At 37.8% G+C, this 11,032-nt stretch overlaps 2 protein-coding genes across 3 annotated transcripts in view; both read left to right on the forward strand.

Moving 5' to 3' along the window:
• Window positions 1–2,727, forward strand: part of trnau1apa (tRNA selenocysteine 1 associated protein 1a) — a 13,783-nt gene extending 11,056 nt beyond the window's left edge. Inside the window, exons 7-9 of one of the 2 annotated variants that reach the window (XM_016253291.1) lie at window positions 1,815–1,986; window positions 2,196–2,232; window positions 2,414–2,727. In XM_016253291.1, the coding sequence (XP_016108777.1) occupies window positions 1,815–1,986; window positions 2,196–2,232; window positions 2,414–2,592 (388 nt within the window). In that variant the 3' untranslated portion in view covers window positions 2,593–2,727. The remainder of the gene's footprint in view (window positions 1–1,814; window positions 1,987–2,195; window positions 2,233–2,413) is intronic. The other variant, XM_016253292.1, reaches the window with a different exon arrangement.
• A 4,288-nt stretch (window positions 2,728–7,015) lies between these two features.
• The window catches only part of LOC107567585 (syntaxin-12-like), an 8,399-nt gene continuing 4,382 nt past the window's right edge, over window positions 7,016–11,032 (forward strand). The window contains exons 1-5 of the mRNA XM_016253282.1: window positions 7,016–7,203; window positions 7,296–7,395; window positions 7,563–7,700; window positions 10,620–10,663; window positions 10,750–10,855. Coding sequence (XP_016108768.1) covers window positions 7,016–7,203; window positions 7,296–7,395; window positions 7,563–7,700; window positions 10,620–10,663; window positions 10,750–10,855 — 576 coding nt within the window. The remainder of the gene's footprint in view (window positions 7,204–7,295; window positions 7,396–7,562; window positions 7,701–10,619; window positions 10,664–10,749; window positions 10,856–11,032) is intronic.

An 11,032-nucleotide genomic window follows, 5' to 3' on the forward strand; every position in this document is an offset into this window, starting at 1 on the left:
AAGATTATTTTTCTTACCCCATTGGCAGATTTCTGAAAACAAGACAATCATTTTTACTTGTCTAGAAAATCCTTCTTGATTTAAGAATTTATAGATATTTTGGCTGGAAACAAAACAAAAGATCTAAGATAGAAAAGCATTTTTTGCAGTGAATAAATTACATTTTATGAGATATTCACATAGAAAACAGTTCTTTTTAAATTGTAAAAAATATTTCACAATATTACTGTTTTTATCAAATATTTTTGAACAAATAAATCCAGCCTTAAAGGGATAGTTCACCCAAAAATGACTTACCCCCAGGGCATCCAAGATGTAGGTGACTTTGTTTCTTCAGTAGAACACAAATTATGATTTTTAAGTCCAGCCGTTGCAGTCTGTCAGTCGTATAATGCATGGCAATGGTAACAAAATCTATGAGAGTAAAAAAAACATGCACAGACAAATCCAAATTAAACCCTGCGGCTCGTGATGACACATTGATGTCCTAAGACACGAAATGAACGGTTTGTGCGAGAAACCGAACAGTATTTATATAATTTTTTACCTCTGATTCACCGCAATCTCCAACTTCCTTGAGCGCGCGCACGGCATCCGATGCGTGAGGTGTGTACTCGCTCTGGCGTAGTTTACGTTAATGGGTGTGTTGACATCCAGCCGAAGAGCAATCAGCCATAACTTCAGGCGAGCAGGCTCAGAAGTTGGGAATATGTGGAAAGTCACCACTCCCGAATGAGTTCGCGCGAGAGAACGTAATCTTTTAGTTTCAAGTCGGTTTGAACAATCCGAATAAGCGCAAGCAAGTACCATTTTGATTAGCCGTCATACCTACAATTTTTGTGCACTGTGTAACCAATGAGTGATGTATACGCGTGAGAGATCACTTCCGGCGCTTGCGTAAACTACACCAGAGCGTGTACACACCTCACACACAGGATGCCATGCGCGCGCTCAAGGAAAGCGCTGGAAGTGATCTCTCGCGCATATACGTCACTCATTGGTTGCACAGTGCAGTCATTGTAGGTACGACGGCTAATCAAACTGGTACTTGCGCTTATCCGGATTGTTCAAACCGACTTAAAACTAAAAGATTACGTTCTCTCGCGCAAACTCATTCGGGAGTGGTGACTTTCCACGTATTCCCAACTTCTGAGCCTGCTCGCCTGAAGTTATGGTTGATTGCTCTTCGGCTGGATATCAACACACCCATTAACGTAAACTACGCCAGAGCGCGTACACCCCTCACGCACCGGATGCCGTGCACGCGCTCAAAGCAGTTGGACATAGTGGTGTATTAGAGGTAAAAAATGATATAAATACTGTTCGGTTTCTGGTTTTGTGTCTTAGGACATCGATGTGTCGTCACGAGCCGCAGGGTTTAATTTGGATTTGTCTGTGCATGTTTTTTTTACTCTCATAGATTTTGTTACCATTGCCATGCATTATACGACTGATAGACTGCAACGGTTAAAGTTAAAAATCATAATTTGTGTTCTACTGAAGAAACAAAGTCACCTACATCTTGGATGCCCTGGGGGTAAGCAGATAAACATCACATTTGCATTTTTAGGTGAACTACCCCTTTAATGAGCATAAGAGACTTCTTTCAAAAACATAAAAAAATTAAAATTTTGCTGACCCCGAATTTTTGAATGGTATATGAAAATTACTCGGTTTGAAGAGTAGTGAGGTCTGTAGCAAACGTTTAATGAGGAGTCTATCAAAATACATAACCTCAAGTACTGTTTGAGCGATACGTACAGTTTTGTCACAAAACAAATTGACATTAATGTGTCTAATCCTCCCTCTACTAGGAAGAAGAATGAGTCGCCTGAGAACCAAAGTTATCACCTCCATGCAGAAAGCTACAACAGCCATAATTTGTATTTGAACCAGTGCTATTACCCACAGTACGCCAGCCATTTGTCTACATATGACTGGAGCTATGATTACAGCTACTTAAACCCTTCCCAGGACATCGCACAGGTAGATGCGGTTTTATTTCTGCAGGGCTTTTCCAAGTCACACCAAAAGTGCCTGAACCAATCAGTGACATTTTAAGCATTAAATTCCGTTCCTATTACTGTCAGCGGTTCATTATCAGTTTATCAATTTGCATAATTATATTCAGTATTCTCTGCCTCAGTGTCTATTTTATTTTAGTTTTTAAAGTTTTTTATTTACCATTTTTGTAGCTGCAGGGCGAAGAGATGGAAGATGACGAGCTAGAGTGTAAGTTTAGATCAGACATTTATTTCTTTTTCTCTCCGTGGGCTCAGTATTCCTCAGATGCACTTAACACAGCTTTTAACTGTAGCATGATATTATCATAATTACACTCTGCACTATATAAAAGCGATGAGTCCAGTAAGTGGCGTGTCTTACGCCTGTGTTTTGTTTCTCTGTGTTGTAGATCCAGACTCGGAGATGAATGTGATGGAGGCAAATGAGAGCTTTATGGAGCAGAGTGAAGAACTGTACAGTGCTCTGATGGGTTGCTTCTTCCAGCCCCCTGAGTCGTGGGACGGGGTCAGCTGTAACGTTACATGTCACCTGCCAGAGCCAGTTTATCAGTACGAGGAGATGGACTGAGGATATTTGTTCATATTTACTTTTTGTTTATATTACAAAGAACCAATTATTAAGGTAACTGAATAAGAATAATATTAGTTGATTTTTTGTTATGTATAAATGAAATGAATTCAGGTTTGATTGATGGGAAGTGTACCATACGTTTAGTCAGATAAATAACTGAAATAAGTGTATTCTCATACAGTTCTGGTTTAAACAGCAATGCCTTGTTTTTCCATTAAAAAATATTTCAAGCATTACATATTTTTATCCATGCGGCTTTATACATGCAACAAATCCAAATATGATACACATCTAAATAAAACAAAAGTTTAAAGCATGACATATTTTCACCCATATAGATTTATTCATCCAAAACAAAATCAAATGAACATAAATAGTTAATAAAACGTATAAAATAAAACATAAATAAATCCAAATGTAAAAATACATCATAACAGGATTGAAACCGGTTTCATTAAAAAATATATATTAGTATGACCATTTTTCTTACAAAAACACATTGGTATCATTTAAATGAAATCAATTTTAATATCTCAAAACTTTAATTTTAATATAGACCAGGCACTTGCTCACTATTTGTTTGTTAGAGCTCGAGTACAGTGTGTGCAACATAAACGTCTATAAAATAATAATAATAAATACACAGAGGTTCATAATAATGAAGTAGCAGTCGTACATAATGATGAAATGAAATGAGATTGAGAAAGAGGCTTGTGTAGAGTCACTAGTTTAAAGTTCAGCTCCCTCTGTGGGATCTTGGGGTGTTTCTGTGCCATCACGTGCTCTTGTAGGCTCTGCCCCTTAGCGGAAGTGCAAAGTGCATCAGACCGGAAGTCCCGAGTGAGGTGCGGCCCCGAGCTTGTGTAAGAGCGTTATATTTCTTCATCAGATTTAGCAAAAACAACGCGACGACTGCGTTCATATTTCTTCCGAAAGCCTCTGAAAGCGTCTCTAGATGTCGGACGAGGTGAAATGCGGGTGGTCTAGGTTTCTGTCCGTTTAGTTTATGCTAATGCCGTGGTTTTGTTTGTGTTGTAGTTTTCCAGAGTAAACCAGTCCGATGAGTGTAAACAAACAAAACATGACTATTTAATCACGAAACGGCAGTTTGCAGCGGTATGTTGCTGTAGTCCGAGTGTTTAGTCGGTGAGCTGGCTAACGTTAGCCTAGCATTCACTGATCTGGGCTCAGTTATGACACAGTTTGTGTTTAGCATTGTGCTATGTGCACTTACAAAGAAAGAAGAGTCTCTAACAAGAGCATTCTATTTCTATCTTCTTCTTTTCTTTTCACTCGATATATAAACATGTCCCTCTAACACTAGCGTTCTCTATTTTTCTATTATTTCGACTTGTTTTATTCTTATTTAGAAAAGTCCCTCTAACTCTAGCGTTCCCTGTTCAATTGTGTGTTCTGTCTACTTGTTTATCTTGTAAATAAATACAATATAAATAGGGATGCACTGAAATGAAAATTATGGGCCGAAGCCAAAACCAAACAAAATTAAACACTGGGCCGAATACCGATTTACCTTTTTTTTTTCACCATTGCATAAATTAAAAGGCCAAAATGTGCTTTTTACTGTTTAGTCTTGCTTTTCAAAATAAAAAAATCAATTACAAAACAACAATTTAAAAGTATTTAACACTGAACATGTTTTAACATTCTAGCAGACACTATACCAACAAAGCACAATTTAACTTAAAATTAATAAGTTAGTAAAATAATATTTTTTGGCCATCAGACCCCTTCTTGAATCAGGCATGTATTTATTTTTTTTTTTTACTGTCTCAGCCTTGCTGAGAAGAGACTTCTTAAAACATTAGAAAATATTACAGATCCTAATTTGAACACTATGTGTGAATGTTATAATAAATGTATTAAAATAGAGCTGTTGTAATGATTATTATCATTATTATTGTCTTTTTATATTTATAAATGAGTCTCATTACGAATTCGTCATACGTATCGCATTGTCACATGCCTTGTAAAAATTCATAAAAATGTGACTGAGCAACTGACGACTGTATCAGCGCAGATTTTCCTCACGCTTTGGACTTTAGACTCTGGTTAACAAGCAGATCTGCTGCGAGCTCGTGCAGCGCTGTCAGAATACATGCAATGCACGCGTGTATTAGAAAACATAACGTTCTGCAGTTTATTTACTAATTGTTTAAGACCATTTCGTGATTTCAATCATCATACAGTAACCAGCAACAATCTCCCCTTCCTCTTCTCATCGAAGACATGCGATGCAGTCCTAAACAGTCTCTCGCTGTCGGTGCTTGTAATGATTTTTGTGTCTTTCTCCGACAGTTTAAATGCTTCCACACTGCGGTTGCCGAACATTCGGTGCATCCCTAAATATAAATTCACTTCTCGCGCACTTTAATGCCCTTTGAATGTAACGTGTACATTTCCTTGGAACTGGAATCATGGCAGAATTTCATGTGAAGTCCACTTTGCAGGGCACTTACGGTCGAAAAAGACCACGCTTGAATGCTGCCTGAACAAGAGACCTCCTTACTGAAGTGAAAATGTTGACTGGTGTCACTATCTCGCGAACGCGTCGGCGGATCTCCACCAAATTCGGGGGATCCCTTCAGCTTGAGCAGCCCTCTCGAACGCCACCTTCAGTGTGTCGGTAGCCCCCCGGGATCGCTTGATCCGTCGGTGCCGGACCGCGAATTTAACCACCTGTAACTCCCAAACCCTGGCTATCGACATGGGGGTGGTCTCATTCGAAAGCGGGCCTCTAGAAGTACACTCGATTCGCGTTGGAGAGGGTTCCTCGAGCTGAAGGGATCCCCGAATTTGGTGCGGATTCGCTGCGCCGTTACGGAGATATGGCCATTCAAAGTTTCAATGGTTTTCCATAGACTAAGCTTTAAAGTGTTTCATCCAGGTCGCCAGTAGCAAACAATAGAGTGCACTCTGCTGGACAAACTTAGTAATTACACAATTCCAAGCATTTTATCTGCGTTATATGCTCTGTAAAAAAAAAAATCATATCGGCGGCATATTCGCCGATACCGATATATCGGCGACAGGCTAATATCGGCAAAACGATATATCGATCGGGCTCTACTAAAGATACTACCAGGGGAGTACATCGGATCAGCTTGACAACTTAGTGGTGATTTAGCTCTGCATATTTTATGTAAAGAAATGAAGCCTGTTTAGGACCATTAGGATTTTTGGCGTTGTGATTTGTTTCGTGGTACAGAAGTAACTGTGCACTTTTTTTAGTGGCCTTCGTTCCCATTTTCTCAGTTGTTTTCTCCATTGGGATTTGAAATTTGTTCTGATCCATGAAACAAGTCAGCCAGCTCAGAGATTATTATGTGGTGGCTCATAATAATCTCTGACTTGTTGAGACATGCACTGCTGGTCAGAGGTTTAGTGTTGGTAAGAGTTTAAAAAAAATGTTTGGAAGTGTTTATTTGATTCAAAATGCAGTAAAACAGTAATATTGTGAAGTATTATTAAACTGTGATACACTACCATTCAAAAGTTTGGGCTAAGTAAGATTGAAAAGAGAGAAATTAATACTTTTATTCAGCAAGGATGCATTAAATTGAGCAAAAGTGACAGTAAATACTTTTAATGTTAATAAGATTTCTATTTCAAAACGAATGGTGTTCTTTTTCTATTCATCAAAGAATTCTGAAAAAAAAATGTTGTGGATTCTACACAAAATATTACACGGCAAACTAGTTTTCAACATCGATAATAATAGGAACCATTATTCATAATGGAGCACCAATAATAATCACTAATAAGTTAACACCTAATCAGCATATTATACTGATTGCTGAAGGATCATGGGACACTGAAGACTGGAGGAATGATGCTGAAAATTCAGCTTTGATCACAGGAATAAATTACATCATAAAATATATTTAAATAGAAAAACATTCTTCTAAATTGTAATAATATTTCACAATATTACAGTTTTTACTGTATTTTTCTAAAAAAAAACAAAAAAAAACTGCAACCTTGGTGACAATAAAAACAACGCTTCTTTCCAAAACGTTGAAAAAACTTAATTCAAACTTGTAATTTATTATCATTCAAAATGTAATTTACTCCTGTGATGCAAAGCTGAATTTTTTGCATCATTACTCCAGTCTTAAAAATCTTTTTTAGCCTTATAAATGTCTAAACTGTCACTTTTGATCAATTTAATACAAACCTTGCCGAACAAAAGTATTAAATTTTCAAAAGGAAAAAAAACACCAGCACAAGTCATGGATGAATAATCGGAACTCTTAATATTATTAATGTGATTAATGGGATTTTGTTTCTGATTAATTGTATTTTCTTTTTTACAGACTATTGCTCTCTATTCGCATTACTAATTTAACTTTTTCTTTTCTTTTACACAAAATCTTATTTATTGTTTTGTATTTCTGTTTTGATGATTTTGACATTTCTTCATGAGATTCACAGTATTATCCTCATATGTCTGCTGTGGAAATCCTGCACTGACTTTAAAGACTCTGATTTTAGTGTAAATGTGTGTTTTTTTACATTAGCGGCACAAATCAAGAGCATGGTAAACCAACTGGGAACAAAACAAGACACCAGTGACCTGCGGGAGAGACTGTGAGTGTGTTTAGTTCTTGATTTATTTATGGCTGTGCATTTCCTGTTCCTCTTGTGCTCTTGTATTCTCAGTATGTGTGATCTGTTAACAGTCAGCAGGTGCAGCACTACACAAACCAGCTGGCCAAGGAGACCAACAAGCACCTGAAAGACCTCGGCTCACTCTCTCTTCCCGTCTCCCTGTCCGAACAGGTGCGCTTGTGTGTGCAGGCTCACTTTAACCTCCACAGAAATGTGTTTACATGAAGCATAAGGACATGCAAATAAAAATGGGATGGTCATTTAAAGGTGCTGGTGAAGTTCTTGTAATATTTTGTCTGAATGTCAAGTCTAACTGGTTGAATTTCTTCTTTAAACAGAGACAGCAGAAAATACAGAAGGACCGGCTGATGAATGATTTCTCTGCAGCTCTCAACAACTTCCAGGCAGTGCAGCGTCGAGCCGCAGAGAAGGAGAAGGAGTCAGTGGCCAGAGCCCGAGCAGGGTCACGACTCTCAGTAAGATACACTCTAGAATTAATGTTTTCCACAATAGCTCTGATCCAGACCTTACTGAACTGTCTACATAGGCAGCATCCTTAAAAGTGAAATGATAAGCTTACAACTCTGCTTAAACCCAAAAATACCTTATACACAAATATTTGATGAAATGGATCATTTCCATCTAGGGGTAGGCGGTATGACAAAAAAATATCATAATACGATATCCTATTCAATTAATTTATTTCAGAGAGGATCACGATCCACAATCTTTATCAATGTTCTTTTTCATGTTCATTTTAAGACTATTTTGCAAGTTACTGAGCAGTACATGCAAACTAATTTCCATATTTTAGAAACATATAGCCGTGTAAAGAAAAAAACAAAAAAAGCATAAAAGAAAAAATAATGACAGACCAATTAGGGAAGGGGTGGGCGATATGACCAAAATCTTATTTCACTTTTTATTTCATGTTATTTCATTATTTTATCATTGTTATTAAAATAAAAACAAATATACAAAATTACAAACAATAGGAAAAAAATTAACTGCTCATTAAAGGGGTCATATGATGCTGCTAAAAAGAACAGTATTTTGTGTATTTGGTGTAATGAAATGTGTTTATCCGGTTTAAGGTAAAAAAAAACATTATTTTGCACATACTGTACATTGTTTCTCCTCTATGCCCCGCCTTTTTGAAACGCATCGATTTTTACAAAGCTCATCGGTCTGAAAAGCGAGGTGTGCTCTGATTGGCCAGCTATGCAGTGCGTTGTGATTGGCCGAATACCTCAAGCGTGTGACGGAAATGTTACGCCCCTCACCATACTGTGATGCCCTGTCCGGCCGGAGCGACGAGACAAAAACATTAAAACCCATTATAAACGAGGCATTCGTTGCATCCAGTGGGGAAATAATTACGGATTATAATGACTTATACTGTCTTTTTGCGCGTTGCGTTGCATCGCGCCGCGTAAACATAAAACCATGTCTGCATTTGTGATCGGAGAAACGACAAACAACAAGCGCTACTCTACACTGCCCAAAACTCGCGTTTGAATCATCAGTAGGAAATCATTTAAAAATAAAAAAACGCAATTACAGTCTGTGAGTCAGAACAGCCGGCATTGTAGTCTACTCTCCCAGGATCAGGAAACAGTCCTTCATAAAATGTGCTGCACACATCTGAATATTTGGGTTGAACTATTCTGCAACCGTGTTGTAAATACAACGTAACCACTGATTTCTAGTCGTGTCCTCTTTTTGGAAGACCAAACAACGAAACACACAGCGTCACACCGCGGCCTGGAGTATGCGGAGGCCGGCGGGCTTGCAGCAACCACATGTGACGACCCCGGGCTGGACTCTGCTTCGTCCACGGTGAAAGCCGATCCGGCGATCCACAGCGCAAAGTTGATGTATTCCCTCAGCAATCAGGACGGATCAGTTCCAGGCATGACGAAGCGGATATCGTCCTCTTTTGGAAGACCAAACAAAGTAGTTTCGCTTTCACAACGAATCAGACAGTGTCTTCATGACATGGCGGCGGCAACAACAATACTACAGCGAGAATAAAAGTTGCGCCTTCTTTCTTTGTGTGAACATTTGGGCGGCGTTATGCAAATCTTCCCACATAGTGACGTAGACATGTGGGGGCGTGTTAGAACGAGCCGTTTTAGGGGGGTGTGGCTGACTCTTAACTTTTATAAAGAATATCTCTTTGGATTTGAGACTTTAGTCTTTGCAACTTCACAGATCTTCTTTATGCACCGAGAGCTTGTAACATTCCAAAGAGAAAGGACAAATTGAAATCGCATCATATGACCCCTTTAACATTCATGTAAGAAATTGAATAATCAAATGTAAAAATTAAACTCTTCAAAGTCTTAAAGATACACTGATTCTGAATTGTAACTACAAATGTTATTCAGTCGAGCAGTGAGTCAAGCAGCATGTATATTAGGCTGCTGTTACTTTAAGACCTAATGCACAGATCCAACATACTGATATAAATATATCAACGCTGACCGCCACAAATAGATTTTCCAAAATGCATTGACTTCGTTGAATAAAAATGAGCACTGCACGTTTCAAAGTCAAAACGCAGCGCGGGTGTTTTTATATGAATGTATCTTTGAAGGGCATTGACTGTCTTTAGAAAACTTTCGATGTCATTTTCATTTAATCTTTCCTATAACGCCTGATAAAGCAGTGTTTATGAGCGGAGCGCTGTTTTGATTACAGCCGTTACCAGGGAAACCGCTATTTCTGATGCTCTTAACTCACCTCCTGCTGGCAGAGAATGAATGTGCATTTTCAATCAGTGCGTCTGCTGATTTATATAGCCTATATTTCCTCCGGGAAAGTGCCGCCACACATTGAGTGTAAGTCTGTGGGAAACACTGCTGTGTTTATGTGAACATTGTATTTTTGACATAATTGTATGGTTTTTTTTTACTGGCAAGGCTTTAAAAAACAATAATAATAATAAAAACAAGCCTTAGAACTGCAACTGATGAAAATGTGCACTTGTAATAACATTCTCTCTGTATAAACAGATTGTAGAGACATTTTAAACATTCACAATCTAATGTTGTCATTTTGCACACCCTAATTTCCATCTAATCAAAAAGACATTTATAAAAAACATTTTATTTTATTTTTTTACTGAATATAATATAATATTTGAAATCAAGCTTCTGTCCATTCTGGAACGTCTACTTTACACCATTCAAGTGATACCCAGTGGATAAAATTAATTCTGCCCTATTTTTATGACATTTTACCTATGACTATTCTGATTCCCTCGAAGCGTCACTTAGTAAAATAGGATGCTGATGCTGTTTTATGTTTTTAATGTTTCAGATATTCATTCATACAGTACTCTTCAGTATGTTTTGTTGAGTGAAGTAGTTTTGTGTTGTGATTTACTGCAGGCTGAAGATGGAGGTCATGAAGAGCAGCTGGTCTCCTTTGAAAAGTAAGTCTCAGTCCCTGTTTATGAGCTCCCAGCGCTGAGTAAAAGTATTAGAGCTGAAAACATTCTGCGTGTGTTTGTGTGTGCAGTAATGATGATTGGGGTAAGACCATCACTCAGACAGAAGACGTGGCCATAACAGAGGAGGACCTGGAGCTCATTAAAGAAAGAGAAACTGCCATTCAACAACTTGAGGTTAGTTTCCTCTTTTTTATGTATATATATAGATATATATATATATATATATATACACAGTGGGTACGGAAAGTATACAGACCCCCTTAAATTTTTCACTCTGTTATATTGCAACCATTTGCTAAAATCATTTAAGTTATTTTTTTTCCTCATTAATGTACACACAGCACCCCATAT

Source organism: Sinocyclocheilus grahami, unplaced genomic scaffold (assembly GCF_001515645.1).
Source record: "Sinocyclocheilus grahami isolate Dianchi unplaced genomic scaffold, SAMN03320097.WGS_v1.1 scaffold1171.1, whole genome shotgun sequence".
NCBI classification, from domain to species: Eukaryota; Metazoa; Chordata; class Actinopteri; order Cypriniformes; family Cyprinidae; genus Sinocyclocheilus; species Sinocyclocheilus grahami.